The sequence below is a fragment of the Bombus impatiens genome, unplaced genomic scaffold (genome assembly GCF_000188095.3).
Source record: "Bombus impatiens unplaced genomic scaffold, BIMP_2.2 scf_1334, whole genome shotgun sequence".
In the NCBI taxonomy this organism is placed as follows: domain Eukaryota; kingdom Metazoa; phylum Arthropoda; class Insecta; order Hymenoptera; family Apidae; genus Bombus; species Bombus impatiens.
This window is the reverse complement of record NT_177753.1, coordinates 218,679-235,630: the sequence shown is the minus strand read 5'-3', so window position 1 is coordinate 235,630 and position 16,952 is coordinate 218,679. Positions and strand designations below refer to the sequence as shown.

Here is a 16,952-nt window from a genome sequence, read left to right as displayed (position 1 = left end):
TGTTTTAGGAGGGGGTGAGGAAGGGATAGAAAAAAGGGACACCATGGTTCGATTTAGTACTCCCATACGCCTATCCCCGCCCACCATATAGAGCAAACCGACCAATGACCGGCATGCGTTCTACTAGAGACCGGCTAGATCGAACGCACACTGCGTGCATTCTCTCCCGCTCCTCTTTCAACTCACGAATTATGGGCCTGGATGGGTGTTCTGTATAGAATAGGTAGCTTGCCTCCTGGGGAGACACCGACAATCGGATCGACTCGATACGTTACCCTGCCCTTTGAATTTTTCTCGAAATTCCTATGTTTTCTTCTTTACGTACATCGGTTTACTTCTATTTCTTTCAATCCTTCGAACTTCCTCGGTGTAACATCAAATAAACCTACAACAAGATAATTGTCGTAACTCTAGAATAGAAAAAGGCTGTCGAGTAAAATATTTTCAGAAAGAAGCTTCTTCAGCAGAAGAACGAGATGAGGTTTTCCTTTCAGCGAAGTCAGTTGAATGACGGCAAACAGATTGGAACAAGGTCGGCCATCCCTGATTCGATAAATTAATATCTCCATTAAATCGTTTGATGTCGGGCATGTTTCTTTGCTCGCGGACTTATTGTTGCAATTATGTAAATGGTCGCGGGGCAATCCTGACTGTGACACACTCCAGAATCCAAATTCGTATCTGCTTACGTAACCCTCGACTGACGCTAGATAAGATTACGCTTTATCGGCGGAGAAATATCGCAACGAACTTGAAAAATAAAACCGCGCAGTCGGCAACCAACGAAAATTCTCTCGCACCTCCTGCGCTGTTCGATGAACGTCGATATAATTTACAAGCCTGGGCTTATCGGCTGATAATGTGCTATTTATTAGCGAAAGTTGCAGTCATCAATGCAGTAACAGAAAACATCTAATTGCAATAATGCAGTTACAAAATTTGTTATTAGATGATGTGTTGATTCGTCAATTCCTTGTTCAAAAAATATCCACTATCTCTTAAGTCTCTCTATCTATCTCTAATTAATTCTTAATTTTTGAGACACAAGCAATTGCAATAATCCTCCGGAAACTCCTGAAGAAGAGAGGAAAGATGGTTCACCAGGACATAGGTTGCCAATTAATTTCAATTACCTGTGTTCGAGCTGTAAGCTAATTATCAACGGCCTTGAACTGTGTGTCGCGAATCAGTGCCAATTAACGCTCTGTCGCTATCTGCGAATATCTGGCGAATCGCGTTAATTACATCCATTTTGAACACGCGGACAGTGAGCAGGTGTAACGCGACACCGCAAGATTATTGTTCATTGTCAATGTCAGACGCCTCCATCGTCAGCCGATCGCTGTTAGCTCCAGGAATGTTTCTTCGATGCTTGGATCAATCTTCATTTTCGTTTAAGTTAACTGTCCTTTACATAAATGTATATGTCGTGTAATAAATGTCATAATTTCTTATCTTCTATGATTAATTTAAAGATAGACGGCATATATTAAGATTTTTATATATGTATGTACATACATGCCTCTTTTCTGATATTATTTCAGATTCCATGAGGCATAAGATCTAAGTATTTCTTTGGTTTTGTAGAAATATAAGATGTTCAAGTGTAAAATATTTTTATCTTTGAGTTTCCCTAAAAATAACAGAGGCACGACAACAGCAAAAATAGCTCCGATAAACAGGAGTATTCGTGAGACGTAGCAGCCCGTTAGTATCATTTTCTGATAACGGCAGAGTCAAATACAAGCGAAATATCACGCGAAGCTAGAACACTGGTCAAAGATGATGTATCATGAGTTATGAATAGGAAATTAGCAAGTGCAATTCGTGAATCGCACGACGACTCTCCCTCAAGAAAAAACACGTACAATCGCAGAACCTAAATGCGATATCTTAAAGGATCTAAAATATCGTTCGTGTAATTCAATTTTAGTGCGCAATTAAGAGATATTATTAGAAACAGATTGATTAGAACGCAACTTTTGCTGTGATTAAAATCTAACGAACTAACAACTGATTAAACGGATATGCATCTTATGTTATTGGAGATACATATAATCATATGTAATATAATTTTTTTATGATTAACAAACACGTGTAGCAAGTACCGAGTCTTAATATCAATTACACTGACCTAGCCAATAGCCGGCTAGATAAGAGTAGCCATGCGTGTGTCCGTGACGCGAGTAAATCGTGGCATTGCACGTTGCACCGGTTGCAACGAGGCGTTGCACGCTGCGTGCCGCGCACGGGGAACACGCAAGCAAGGAACAAGGCTTGCGCCAGACAGTCTGTTGCACAACTTAGGTATTGATCTTGGCCGGAACTAGTTTCCGTTTCCGTCTTCCCTTCCTAGCGTTCTCACCGCTTGCTTCGATTGAATTTGGAAAAAGCCGCCAACTTGGCTACATTCTTCTTTTCCACGATACGATAAGAAACTAAAAAATTATATAAAGAAACTTGAGAATAATTTTAAAATAAGCGAAAATCATCGCGACCGATCAGGGAACTGACTACTTGACCATTATTACTTTCCGTTCCACTTCCACGAACCGAACGTTTTACCAACTACTAAAGTGATATTAATTACATTTAAGTTTCCTCCTTTCTCTTTATTCTCCAGTCTCCAAATTAATTGCACACATAGCTGGTGTGTTAAAGTTTGATTAAAAGTACAGCTTCTTCTTTACTCATATAGACAGTTTTCACTTCCGGTTCGCTTTTTCCGTTCGCCACTCGTTTTTCGTTCGCGAACAATCAATCGAGCTGCAACGAGGAGACCGCGGGAGTACATTGCACCGGCGAGGTATTGATCTCGCTCGCGGGTGTCTTTTTCGGTTCTCGTGTCCCCTCGTACAAGCTTCCCATTCGAACTTTCAATTCTCGATCCTTCGCCTACCTTACCGACTGGAGCAAACCTAAAAAAAACATTCGACTTCTCATTCATGGAAAAGGCCTATCGTCTTCGCGGCCCAATTTGGAATCGATTAAACGTACTTTATGAGCCTCTAGTCTCGTAAACAAAAAACATCGCGTGTCCAGAGGAATCGAATATCGGTTCCGGGAAGAAACTAACAGATATGGGTTGCGAACTGCCACGAAATTAGGGAGACGGAAGGGAGGAAAAATTGTAAAAAACCCGTCCAAATCCGAAGCATTTTCTGTCAGCCTCTAACTTTCATCAGCCGTGTCTCTTTTTCACTCGAAACAATCGCTGTCGATAAGTTATCGAAACTAACGACAATGTGCTTCGAGTTCCAAGAGTGTGATAAATCTCCAATTCTCGCGCATTTATCTGTCTTCCAGCGGTCTATCCTTTTTTACCCTTCTCATTTTGCTACATCCAAAGCACGTTGATTCGATCGATCTACATAGCCACGTGATGGTGAAAAAGAACGAAGGAGAAAACAAACGCAGAGGAGGCGAGCATTGAGGCCATTTGCAAACACGTCAACCACACCGCACCACTACGCTAAAATAAATATAGAAAAACTATAAGTATTTCAAAATTACAGGCAACCTACAATTTATATAACTTCCATTTTTTAAGCAATTTATACATATCGCTTTATGGTATATGGACGTGAATTAACATTCACATAAGTATAACATTAATATTGTTTACCGAAAAATAATTCTGCCGCTGTAATCTTGGTTCAACGCGAACCGCTCAGTTGTAGCGCGCCATTTCAATATGGCGTCGGTAGAATACAATTTCAAGTAGAAGAGGTAGAACGTGTGGATAAAATATATGTATGTAGCATAATTTGTTTCCCTCGCGAGCTGAAAAAGGACGACAAATCGTCTGTTTTTAAAACAAAATCATTCAAACGATTCTAAACGCAATAAATTTCCTCAGCTGCATAATATCTGCAACTCAAGTCGCGGTACAATGTCTCTTTTGTTATCTCCTGCGCTATGATTTGCAACACAGTGGCATGACTCGAAGAATGTGTGATGTTTCTAGAAACAAAGCAATGCCAATGCCCCTTGATATGGAAAGCAAGACACAATGGAATATTACGGCTACCTCGCTGACTGTATCCAGTCGTTCTCTTTATCATTGGAAAGAGAAATTGAATTGCGTCCTGTCAATGCTTTCTCGGAACCTTTACCAACGAATAACTTCGCTGTTTCCTGTCGAAATATGCATTAACCTTCCTATTCGTTGGAAGATATTCGAACAATTTGCTTGAGAATTCAATATATTATTTCAACGTTAAAGCTATTAAAGTAAACGAAGAAAATTAATTACGTTTTATATCTGCAGAGAAACTAAATAGCATTCTTTTAGTTTTATTTGAGGTATATATTACCAACATAACCGTAGCAACGATCTTGAGAAGATTATGGATCTCTTTATCTCTAGTAGAAAATTCTTTATCGTAATCACATTTTTCGGCCAAATGTATTATTAAAAGGCGAAAAATTTGATTCCAAGCCGAAACAAAGATGTTGGCGTCCATACATACATACATATACTTCTCTTAGAAACATCTTCGCCGCCTCGGACCTGTCAAAACGTGCGCATGCGCTGCAGGGGGAAATGAAACAACAGGGAATGTCATTGACCCCGAGTGCATGTACATATCTAACAAGAGGTTAAGGTTAATTTTATCACTCTATGGTGAAAAATACTTCCTTCCATCATTAACGTGGAATTCTATGCAGGCATCGAAAATTGAAGAAAGAGCATTGGCGACCCTTTCCTTTCTCGCATAAATAATTGCGATCACATTCGATAATTTATGTTCATCTTTCGGCAGTTCCATCACATACCAAAGCGAATTCTTTATGGAGCAAAAGGAATCATTTACCTTATGAAATGATCTACAAAACTTTAGTAAAACCCGCTGGAATTCACTGCGGATTAACAATTTTTTAAAAAATGATGACTAAAATAATTTTATGATTGTGAATATAATATACAGATGATCAGAAGCTATACACGGTTATAAGTTTGTCAGATTTGTAGCTTTGTAATAGCGGTAGGAAGGTGCAAGCTAGTATCGATCTTCCCTCTTTGCAAAAGTCTCCAACTTTTTCTTTTAGTAATATAGAAAACGTTAACTGCATTTTTACGACTGTAAATTTTAATGTGTAAAAGAAATATTAGAAGTATGATCGAATGACAAGACAGAAAATTGCGAAGGAAAAATAAATTGCTCGAGCGCTCTATACCACGTGCACCGAAGTCAGGGTTAATATTCATTTTCATCGATCGTTCATTTCCGAAACCAAAGCTTCCGGTTATCAAACAACGCACAAAATAAAAACCTATACCCATAAGATATTAATGAACATGATTAATTGAAATAATAAAAAGGACTGGTATCCTAAAGCATTAACAAATTACCTAATATATAGATAAATAGATAATATATTGCCTTATTTGCTATTCACTTACCCATGAAATAATAGATTCTGCCTGCAGCACATCTCCTACAATTATCCTCATCGATTACACCAGATATTCCAGAGCTACATAAGGACTCGCCTGAATCTTCACCACGTCGACCATACACTGTGTGGACACACTGCACGCACACACCCGTCACACAGCACAATTAACCGGGGAAAAACCGGCGTCTCCAGATCCAAGGAGAGAGAAGAAAACACTTGCCACTTTACTGGACACCCGCGTCACTCATGGGAAGATACCATGTCACCTTCCAGTCACGGTCACAATCGCGATTCGCGCGACCGGTTTCAGGGAAAATCGTATCCAAGAATATTCTCGAGCTTAAATTCACCATACTTTCAGAATAATCTCAAAAAACTAGAATTCCCCTAGAAAATGATTGAAACTCTCGAAGAACTTTGACAGTTGGTATCCGATAATCGAGTTTCCTCTACCGGAAGTGTCTCTGAAAATACGTAACCATGTTAAATAACCGCGGGAGGGGACTGAAATTCACTCGTCGAAACACCGTCCTTTTTTCAGGAGATTAATACAAAAGCGACTCGAAATAGCACAAAGAAATTCTACGTAGACATATTTAAAAATAAAGAAACGACGGAAAACGTCGGATGAAGGAACACGTACTGGTTGTTCGGGCATACGGCTATACGAGAAACGAGCATCGTCGGTGACAGCGACAGACTGCGTGCCGTGGGACGCCAGCTGAACCAGCGAACGAACCGAGACATGGACGGTGGAACCCGGACGGGAGGAACGGCGGAACGAACGGAACGGCGGACTATCAAGCTTGCACCTTTGCTCCCCGACAACGATCAACCACGGTCCCGGCTGCACTTCGTGTTCCACACGCGTCGGCCCTCGCATCATCTTTTTCATTGGGAGCTCGAGGAGCGGAGAGGAAAGGATGCCGCTTATTTGATGCACTGGGAATTTCACTGGTCCTTGTGTGATGCAACATACTCCAGTGACGAACCTTCCCAGATTTCATATCTCTGCAACAGGAATTATTTATGAAATATGTTAGATAAAGTACCTATAATGATAACATATATAGAAAAATTAGTTTTTTTTAGAATTACGTAGTAATAAACACCACAAGTGTGAAAAAGGAGAGTCTCATCCTACTTCCGGAGACGAGGTCGAGGCATCTCGTGCGGAAAAACCGAACGACGGGGTCAGACGGCCGGGTTCAGTGACACGGAGAGAATTTGCTTTTCCGCGGGGGTGGAAAGTGGAGGAACAGAGACGGAGATTGAGAGGGGGTGGCTACTGGGTTGGCTGGACGGAGGGGTAGGAAGGTGGGAGGACTCGACAGGGTAAACGTACTTACACGCTAGCACGAATTCGGCGCGAAGGAGAACGGGAACGAAGCCGAACGTTCGTATAGTTGCAGAGAGCTTCGAGGCTGCTCGGAGACGCACATGGCTGCCTCTTCTCTCTATTTCTCTCCCTTTTTCTTTCTCCGTCTGGTCTTTGCCCTCTCACCCTCTTGCAGTCGGTGGTCTGTCGTGTTCCGTCTCTGTTCCTCTCAGTCAACTCTCCGTTTAGACCGTGCGAAATTCAGTGCCAGTGGCGTAACCAGTGGGGGACCATCGACCCCACTCCACATTACTATAGTTTCACTCTTACCCCTCCTTCGTGCAGTCGGCCAGCGTTGCCACTTGCCAATAGCGTTGCCAGCTCGTTGCAATTGAGTGGGAGACAGCCCCCTCCCCCTTTTATCCCGCCTAAGGTCGACTTAGAAAATCAGCCAGCGTGCAGCGAAAATACCACCTGCGACATCCTTCTGATTCTGTTTAATTTTTACTGATGATTTTACCCTTTATATCTCCCTGTGACGAGCGACATATGTGTTACTCTTTCAAGGAGAATCGGAGAATCGCTTTTGAAAGGTCCAGTATTGAGTGATTGTACAAGACTATAAGTTATCATCTTTGAGCTTTACCAGTAGTAAAAATATTAAATATTGATAAACTAGGATGTGTTACTATGTCAGTCCTTTTCTAAGTACCTCTATTACCTCTATTTCAATCATTCCAATTTCCTATAAGAGAGATAAGTCAAGCATTATATTCTGTTCCATCCTTATACTTAGATTGCATAATGACGAAGAATACTTATACCTTGGGGATTAATTCTCCGCTATTACTAACAAATGTGTAGATTTTGTAACATTCGTAATATGTATTTTACGTTGGACTGATGTAACAGTAAAATGTCACTGGACGATTTTATTTTTCTGTGCACTGAGCGGACCAGTCTCTCCTCTTACGGGGAGCTACCGCTGGATACGTGTGAGCTTGCCGCCTATCCACATAGGCAGAAGCACATGCGTATATATGTATAGTGCGTTCACATGAAAGCTTGAAAAGTGCAATGGACGATATCTCGTGCTGCTGGCTGCATATAGGTATGTAGTGGGGGTGGTGGAGGCCGACATGGCGGCCAGTTTTCTGGAACGTACACGAGCCTGCCTCTACCAATTTTCTTCCTCCGGCCAGTCTGCCTCTCAATCTTTATCTTCTTCCTTCCGTCCGTGCATACCCTTTTGTCTCTCTTTTTTACCCTCGTATTTCTTGAAAAGGGAAAGAAACCGGCTGAGATTGAAAAGAAACATCCATCGGATTACTAGACTTGTTTGTAGTAGCAACAACAGTATGAATAATTACACGTAAGAGTATTGGTCTCGATCGAATATCTTGTTCCCATAAAATTTACAATATACATACGATACCCTGACTTCTGTTCATTGAGCTTCTTCGATCGAAGATTAGATCGGAACAAAAAATTAATTGACGCAAAGATCATAGACGAAGCATCACAAAGCGGTTCTAAGAGGCTCGGCCCCCAGTATGTTAAATATTTGTCGTCACAGGCTTCATTACTCTCGAAAGATTGATCAAGGGGCCGCGGAGAGGCAGCAGGAGTCAATAAGCAGAGGAGCCAAGTGTCGGTGAAGGTGTGCAGGCTTAAACTTTAATTCATATGAGTGAATATCGCTCAATCGAGCCGAGAAGATTTCGTCCATCACGCTTCGCTGCCACCTTCCACCAGTATTCCAGCCATTCTGTATTTCACGCCTATTTCAAACACCTCGGTAATTATATTCAAGATAAAACATATTGCTCTCAAAAAGCGATTGAAAATTGATCAACAAATTCTACCGAAACTTACAAATTTGTAATCTTCTACCAGGCAATATGGCTGCCACATTTGTGCCATTTTAATCGCAATGCTACCTATGCAACACCTACCACATAGCATCGTATCTGATCATTCATTAACTGTAGAAGCATGAGTTCCCTCTAACGAGAGAACTTAAATAATTCCCAAGATTATAATATTCGTTCTTTCTCTCCCCTCTTCAAGCCGCTTCGACACTGTCACGGATATATAATCGAGGATGAAAGAGCAGAGCGAGTCGGTAAGTATCGGACAAGAACAGACAGCCCTTATAGAAGAGAAAGAGAGAGAGAAATAAAGAGTCGTGGAGAGGGGGAGAGCGAGTGCAGTTCTCGCGATCCAGCGTGCGTTGCACTCCGCACGAAAAAACATCGTCCGGGCGGGTCGAGGAAGGAGGAGGTGGATCTTCGTGCATCTCCGGCCCGCGTCGGAGCTTATATTGATCACGAGAGAGTGCACGATATTCGAGAATACATTATACGCGGACTCTAGCCTAGCCGGACTGCCTATAGTCACGCGGAGTATAGGCAACCAGGCCGCTGCACTCTACCCCCTCCCCCCTAAAACCCTTCCCCTGCTCACCACGACGACTTGATCCCCTCTCCTTTTGATTGTCTACCTGTCCTTGTTCAATGCACTCCCTGGTTCTTCTTGTTCTTCTTGCTTCAACTGAACCTCCAGTCTAGTGATGGACACTCGTTTCTCTCTCTGCATCGAGTTTCTGAACAATTTTTGATGGAAAAAATGATTCCGACCCGTAGCTAAATCTCAAAATTTAATACGGTTTGGAGTTTTTCGATGATCTAGGTCGTGTCTCTTGGAAAACTTTGATTTTGGATCTCTAAAATAGTAGATAATATAACATTAATAATAAAAGGTAGGAACAGAAACTCTTGGGCTTAATTGGTCTAAGATGCTTCGAACCTATCACTGCTACATCTCATGCTCCTTCGTCCCCTTCGACTCTCCCTCTCAAACACATCCATCCATATATACAGGGCTAGACTGCTTGTTCTCTTTCCGTTTCATTTTTCATCTTTTTCTTTCTTTCTGCTTTTCTGCCCGCCTCCCCGCCTTTTGCTTCCTCTTTGTCATATACCCCTATATTTCGTGTGTTTTCTGTCGTTCTTTTTCCGTCCGTCATCTACTCCATTCCCTAGCCGCTATTTTTCTCGATTTCTCTCTCTCTCTCTCTCTCTTTCTCCATCAGTCGCACTCTGTCTGTATCACCCCAATTGGGGCCGATTGCCTGTGCATTTCCTCCTGGAATGTATATGTACGACAAAACTACAAACACGGACTATCGCTCTTTTAGACCCTTCGTTGCTTTAAAATAATTAACAAAGAAATATTCCATAAGTAGATATTTCCTTTACAGGAAATTGTGTTATCAACGTACTGGCTTCATAGAACCTTTAGAACAGAGTTGTGGAGCAAATTCTCCTGAGGTGCGGGTATTAATCCAGAAGGTTCTTCATAGCATCCCCCAGGAGCCTCCCCACCTATCGAGGACACGTCGACGATGCCAATGGAGGGGATCTGGATGGAAAGAAGGGAAAAGGGGCGGCGTGCGGGCAGGGGACTGTTGGCGGGTATGCACGGTAGGGGCAGGAGAGGACCTTGGCCTTTTCGCGGGGCAAAAATAAAACCTGTTGACACCGAAGCCCCGCGGACGTAAAGGAACCTCTCTGTCTCCCTTCTTCGACCAGTTTCCAATATCTCTCTTAAATATTCGCCTGATGATTCTCCTCAAATTGCACGATTTTCGAACTCGTTCATATAGGTTATGGTGCTATTATTTTGTTAGTGGAAGTTCCAAGCTGGTCTAAAAATAAAAGGAGAACAAGGATATGTTAGATTAGACCAAAGTGGAATAAGGCGCATTTGTACTTTTGCGTTTACAAAACGTCATCGTTACTGTCGATGCGTAAAATGAACGCCCCCGCGGCTTTGTGCGCTCCCAGGGCCGGTTTCATCGCATGTTGAGTCTCCGCTTCGCACGGGCATTCCTTTCTACTACTGCATTTCGGCCATTCTTTTTGCTGCTTTAACCTTCCAGAACTCTTTTTCCGATACATCACCATCTATCACAGTATATTTCCTCCAAATTTCGTCATCTAGATTTCAATTATTTTTCATCGCGGACATTTTGCGTAATAGTTTCAAGTTTCTCATAGTTTAGAACTTTATGGTGACTCATGGAATCGAGTATGGCTCGGCTATACCGTCAACTTCTGAGAAAATCCGCATTATTCAAAAGTGATCTTAGTATTATATACAGTAATACCAGTCGAATGCATCTGGTCTCCAGTGTTTCCCCTATAGTACCTACCAGACACGCTGCTCCAACGATTGCTTTCTGCGTGTTCGTGCGTGCACGATGCCGAGCATGCACCTTGCCACGACTAGACGAGCGAGAGACGACGAGAAGCGGCCTCCGGCAACCTCAACCTAGCTACAGACAACCGCTACCGTCTCTGTGTGCACGCTATGCTGCCACGACGCGGAAAAAAGCGATACAGAATGTACCGACTAGGCTACCAGCCGCTACTCCCCATTTTTTTATGAGAAAATTTTGCTTGAAGACCAGTTGTACTTTCCTTCTCTTGCATAATCATTCCTCTTGGATTTATTTAGATCTTTGTTTAGTAGTCATTGTTTAGCAAAAATAGATATAGTTATAAGTTAACTATAGACTTCTATAAATGAAATAAGAATAATTATAAGTTATCGATACTAATTGTTAAGAATTCAGTATTACCTAACCTCCATCTAATATACAAATTGACCGCAAAGTACCTCCAAAACTAAAATAAGCTTGCACATGAAAACAAAATATAGCTGGTACAGGAAGCGACACATCAGGATGGAAACGCATCGTATAGGAATGCACCTGCCATCGAACACGGGAAACGAGCTTACGCAGAAAAATGCGATTCTTCTGCAAAGTTGAGCGATTCCCGGCAAGAGAAAAGGTCACGCACACCTGCGTAACCACGGTGCAGGTATGTGCACTGCGCACAGCATCGATAGTAGGTATATACATAGCTTTGTGAGCCTCCACCGATGTAGAATAACTCGATGCTCTTCGGCTAGACAGACCAGAGACAGAAAATGGCGTATTTCTTTCTCGTAACAGTGCATTTTCCATCGGGTAACGCTTTATATATCTACAAATTTAAAAATATAATATACCCGAAATATAAAGAGGATGAAAGGTTGCAGAGTTAATAATAATGGAAACAAATTTGTTTAATATAGAAGAGTTGCAACGATAAAAGCGGTAGTACAACGTGGCTACCATCGATGGGGAAACGTATAAATAGAGGGCTGGCCTAACAGGCCATATCGGAAAAATTCTCATTTAGCCCCTGGCCAATGAAAGACCAGGTGGGTCCGCATGAAAAACTCCAGAAGGGAAAGGGTCACGCCTGTTAACTTCGGGAGATCTTAGAAGAGTGGCTCAATGGAGGGGGCCTCGAGTGCATCTGCATCCGGGAAATAAAACGTATCATGCTAAACAATTAAACGAAACTGGAATATGAAGCGGTCTGGCTAACTGCCATTTCAACTGATTGGGTGACTTCTCATTCAAAAGTTTCCGCAACTTCCTACAATAAAAAATATATTGATATTTTGTCGCAACTGCAACTTGAACGTCGAAGACACAAAAATAACAAAATAACGTTATGGGAAAGTTCAATAAAATATCCCAAAAATAATAATGAAATACCTAGTCGTGATTGTTGATTCGTTGCTGGTTGCAAGCAGTTTTTCATCTGTAAAAGTAGTCGAGATAAAAAGAATATCCAAGACAAAAAGCAAGTAGAAAGGAGTACGGAAGAGAGGAAGAAAAGGGAGAGAGAGAGAACCTTGGCCCACAGGCCTACTGCAGCGCTGCAGCTTGCTTGCAATGTACCTCCACTGCTCTGCCATTCATGTGGGAAACACCCTAGTATCCGTTCGTCGTGGGGCTGGGCCAACAACCGCCGGAAAAATTTCTCTTTCGATGCACTGCAACGGCCCCGCCCCGTATGCTAGAGTATAGGGAAGAAAAGTTTAGAATAGACGGTGCAGGCTGAACATTGCAATGTCCGCCAATTTACTCGAGATGGAGATTCTATGAACCATTGAAAATCACCTTATATAGTGTCTCACGAAAGTATTCGAATACTTACCAAAGAATTTATTTTATGATTTTATCAATATATCACGTGCATTATACGGAATTATTTGAAATTTCGTTGGCACTGTAACGAGATACGACTATCAGGATTATTGTAGTAATATTTGAAATCGAAAATGTATGAAAGAGTTAGAAGATTTTTGTTGCAAACATATATTTAGTGAAAAAGTTAGTATAAAGTATGAATAGTAACCTTAAAAACGAGTTAATAAAAGAGTTAGTCTTAAAGATGATAAAGATTTCATTATACATATATTGTGCCTTACTAATATGTGAATACTCGACTGTTCATCCAATAAACATCTTGTAATATCTGTATACATTTTCAGATCTGTTGCACATTTTATCAGTGCCATCGCAAAAATCGTGTCTCGTTATGAAATGATGCCAATGAAATTTCAAAATATTTTGTGTAATGTGTATGCACATACTTAAAAAGCTTTTGGAAGTGTAAGAATACTTTCGTGAACCACTGTATACCAGTTTCAGGTGCGATTCGTTTAAAAAAATAATAAAATTAAACGTATTATTTGAAGAATTAAGCAGAGTGGCTTTTTAACATTATTTACAATAAGTCATGAAATACGAGATTATGTAGTTAAAGAAACTTATTACAGTGCATGCAATAAAATTTTAATAGATTGGAAAAAACGGCCGCAAGGTGGATGGCCAGCGCTACTATCGTTAGTGATTATATCAACACATTCATGGCCAAATACAAAATCGAGGTTCTGCAGAGAATTCGAAAAATTTGATTTCGAACATCGTACTATTATTAATTAAAATAACTGCAAAAAATTCTTATCTTTTCAAAATCACTAACTAAACTGCATGGATTTATTTTAATTATGGAAAATCGTACTCACATGTCAGTGGTCGTTAATGTTTAAAGTAATTTTTATAACTTTTTTGACTAATTTCCTTTAATCTTTAATATGAATTGCTTATTAATATATTATAACCTCTTTTATTGTTGTTAACAATAGAATTGACCATATGATCCCGACCTTCTATGGTTTACGATCTCATTAGCCTAACCTAGGACTCTTCTTGCTTCTTTAACCTCGCACGATCGAATAGCCCGATAGCATTATGTACGCTTGAACTTGCTCGACGTCGCTTCCCGCGTTTCAATCGGCTCGAGGATTGCAAATGACGATAAGAAGATCGATAAAGATGATCGATTTTTAGTTATCTCGTCAATATGTTAATCGATATATGTATCGATCAATCTCGGAACTCAAAAATTCCTCTGCACTGTTAATATCACGCTTCGATATTTTAAACAACTGCGATTCTCGAAGAATACTGCCAAGAACGCAATTAGCATTCAAACAAGAAAATTAACGTTAAAAGTCCGTATTTCGTCCTACGATTGAATCATTATGTACACTAACATGCATAAGTATTTAAACGCTTTCAAATAATCGCAAATATATACATAAAATATTCTTCAAATAAAGCCCTTTAATCTTATCTCGGATAACCATTTACATTTAGTAAATATTGATAAAAACAATAGTTGATATTAATTAATATAAACAGAAAAGTAAGGAATCCTAAAGTAAAAGCTAAGTTAAGTGACCTTAAATGAGAATAAGCGTCGCAGTAAGTCGTAGAATAAGCGAAGTATGTGCTTGCAACCACATCCGACAAGTTTATATAAAAAAAATATTCTAGCTGCAATTTGGAGAAACATTTGACTTTAGGTATAACAAAAAACAAAGAATTAACAGTAGAGAAATAGTCTTCTATCATAATGTTAAAGATATAATACAAATATTAATGTTTTTATTGGATTGTATCAAGCGTCCAAATTTTTATGAATAGTAGTGTACATTCTAACAAATGATTTTGTCCAAAGTAGGCAAGTGTCCAGTATCAAATCAAATTAAGTATCGATTTTTGATAATCCGAATCATTAACTGTGATTATACTCCTTAGAGTCGATTCGTCAGATTCGCATACTGAACTTGATCCCGTTCCATTTGATCGGCAATTGCGAACGCGTGCCAGAATCAACTGGCAGCACGAAAAACAGCGGAAATGCGAATTCTGTTCTTTACCTCGGTAGTCCAGTGAGAACAGGAACGTCGCCGCATCCCATGGACCCGTGCGTAGACATCTCTAACCGTAGAAAATCCAACGACATAGGAAACAACGGAGAAAAGAACGTGACGATGTATATATCCTATATCTATCGAACACCGTTCGTTCGTATGTTAGGTCGCCGCTCCCTGAGAGATCACTGCCCTCACGCACACCCGGTGCCTTCTCTCGTTCCTTTGGTTGATCGTCGTCGTGTGTCTCTCTGCCCCAACGACGGGAGCCAGGGGCGTGCCACGAAACTGGCGTGCCCATCGCGAACGATATACACATGAATTGTTCTAATTTTTGTAGCAATTTCATTAACACACTTCGTAATTTCAGAACCATTATTAAGTTACTGCGAGTACTGCCTCAACAAAAAGAAAAACGTAAAGAATCATGGGAAGCTTGAAGGAGAACAGAATCTTGAGGTAGTGATGGAACCGATTCGTCGATCATTGCAAAATATTAGAAACAGGAGTATGTATTTCAAATGTATTTCTGTATAACAACACTTTCACACAAGACTCAAGCAAGAACTTTAGATTAGAAGAATGCAGTATGAGGCAGATAATTCCGTTAACCAAGTTCATTTCTAGACATGTTGGTTGATATTAATAAATACTATACTATTATAACAACACTTTCACAAATATGTAAGTTCAGATAGTTAACAGTTCCTTTATTTACAGAATACCGTAGCCGTTGCTTGCGAATACGTTATTCCCATCACTACCGGTCGCAAATTTCCCTCCCTCGAGTCTGAATTTCGAGACTATCGAGCTGTCTTGAAGTTCCGATGAATAACTCTCATTTGACGTAGTGACCACTCACGAACTAGCAAAATCTTTTTGCAGAAACTCGCATGGATCAAGGAGCATGCAGTCCAGAAAATATTTTCGCGGTGGATTATCCTTTGACGGAGTGCACTGGCTGTTCACATACTCGAACCGTGTGTCTCGTTCGCGAATTCGCGGCACACAGACGGCTGGCAGCCAATTGCAAAAACCCCTTCTTTTCGCGGCGGAAAGAACAAGGGATCCAGAAACCCTACCCCCCGGGGCACGTGTACGTGTGTGCGGGCTGCACGTTGAGCGCACACCACCGTACGCAATGTATACGTGCAGGAAAGGGAAGGCCGACGTACACGAGCCGGCAACGAGACGATGATTTCCATTATTTCGCCGGCACGCGTGGCAAGACTTGTTTAACGAGCGCAACGTCGCCATCTGTATCGCGAATCTCGCATCATGATAATCACGAATTAACCGACAAACAACTCTACTTCTGATGGATAGCGCTTGCGCAATTATCGATTGGAAAATAGCAAATTCGTATAGTTTTTATACTAATAAAAGAGATTAGAATATCAACTTCGGTAATACTTATAATAAATTTTCTATAATTTAATAATAAAGAATTTTAAGTTGTTTAAAAATATTATTTATTTGCGATAGAAATCCATTGTAGTTTTAGAATACTGACTTCTACTGAGTAATTTTTAAATTGGCCAATGAGGATAGAAAGGACATTTTGATTTGGGTGATCGATCATATGCATCAATTTTCTCGTAATAACTTTCTTTTACGCTGTAATGGAAACCGGATTAGTCAAAGTTGGTAAGAATTTTTATGTACACTAATAAATTTGTTGTTTTTTTTTTTTTGAAGAATTTATTTAATGAAGCAATATTATTCAAAACCGATTCGTAACTTTCAAAAGTCAATAGTCCTCACCAAATACGATGTCACAGTTTTTTAAAAAGTTAAACGTGATTTTAGAACCAAAAAAAAATGCATAATTTTTAGATCTCTTTTTCCAAAATCGTTAATTTAAGGTCTTTCCTTCCGATTACCTGGACATAGTTAAGTTATTCTTTTCTCTAGAGGAAATCGTAGTACAGTACAAGAAAAACTATTTCATATGTTCATTTTTTCCCTTAATGTTATATTTTTTATTGGTATGTAATACGTATATAATAATATATATTTATATATATATATTATATTCGTCAATATCGAATATATTAATATTTTATTAGTTTTTCTTTCCATAAATTAAATAAATAACTCT

At 40.2% G+C, this 16,952-nt stretch overlaps 1 protein-coding gene and 1 long non-coding RNA gene across 5 annotated transcripts in view; one reads left to right on the top strand and one right to left on the bottom strand.

The window, feature by feature from the left end:
- Positions 1–15,223, bottom strand: part of LOC105681574 — a 22,029-nt gene extending 6,806 nt beyond the window's left edge. The window contains exons 1-5 of one of the 3 annotated variants that reach the window (XR_004462759.1): positions 12,339–13,026; positions 9,530–12,216; positions 7,546–9,446; positions 6,753–7,466; positions 5,408–6,414 (exon numbers count right to left, since the gene is read on the bottom strand). This is a non-coding gene — a long non-coding RNA (uncharacterized LOC105681574). Of the gene's footprint in view, positions 1–5,407; positions 6,415–6,752; positions 9,447–9,529; positions 12,217–12,338; positions 13,027–14,857 lie in introns of those variants that run through there. The other 2 variants (XR_004462758.1, XR_004462760.1) reach the window with 2 other exon arrangements.
- LOC117152382 lies at positions 8,393–16,298 on the top strand. 2 transcript variants are annotated; one of them, XR_004462752.1, is made up of 4 exons: positions 8,393–8,519; positions 8,792–8,846; positions 15,222–15,359; positions 15,572–15,701. XR_004462752.1 is itself a non-coding variant. In XM_033323930.1 (2 exons), exons 1-2 carry the CDS (start codon positions 15,317–15,319, stop codon positions 16,168–16,170), a joined length of 477 nt encoding a protein of 158 aa, XP_033179821.1. In that variant the 5' UTR covers positions 15,280–15,316; the 3' UTR covers positions 16,171–16,298. The 2 variants fall into 2 exon arrangements, 1 of the variants encoding a protein (XP_033179821.1); XM_033323930.1 differs by lacking the exons at positions 8,393–8,519; positions 8,792–8,846; positions 15,572–15,701 and adding an exon at positions 15,737–16,298 and having other exon boundaries at positions 15,280–15,359.
- Positions 16,299–16,952: the final 654 nt, after the last annotated feature.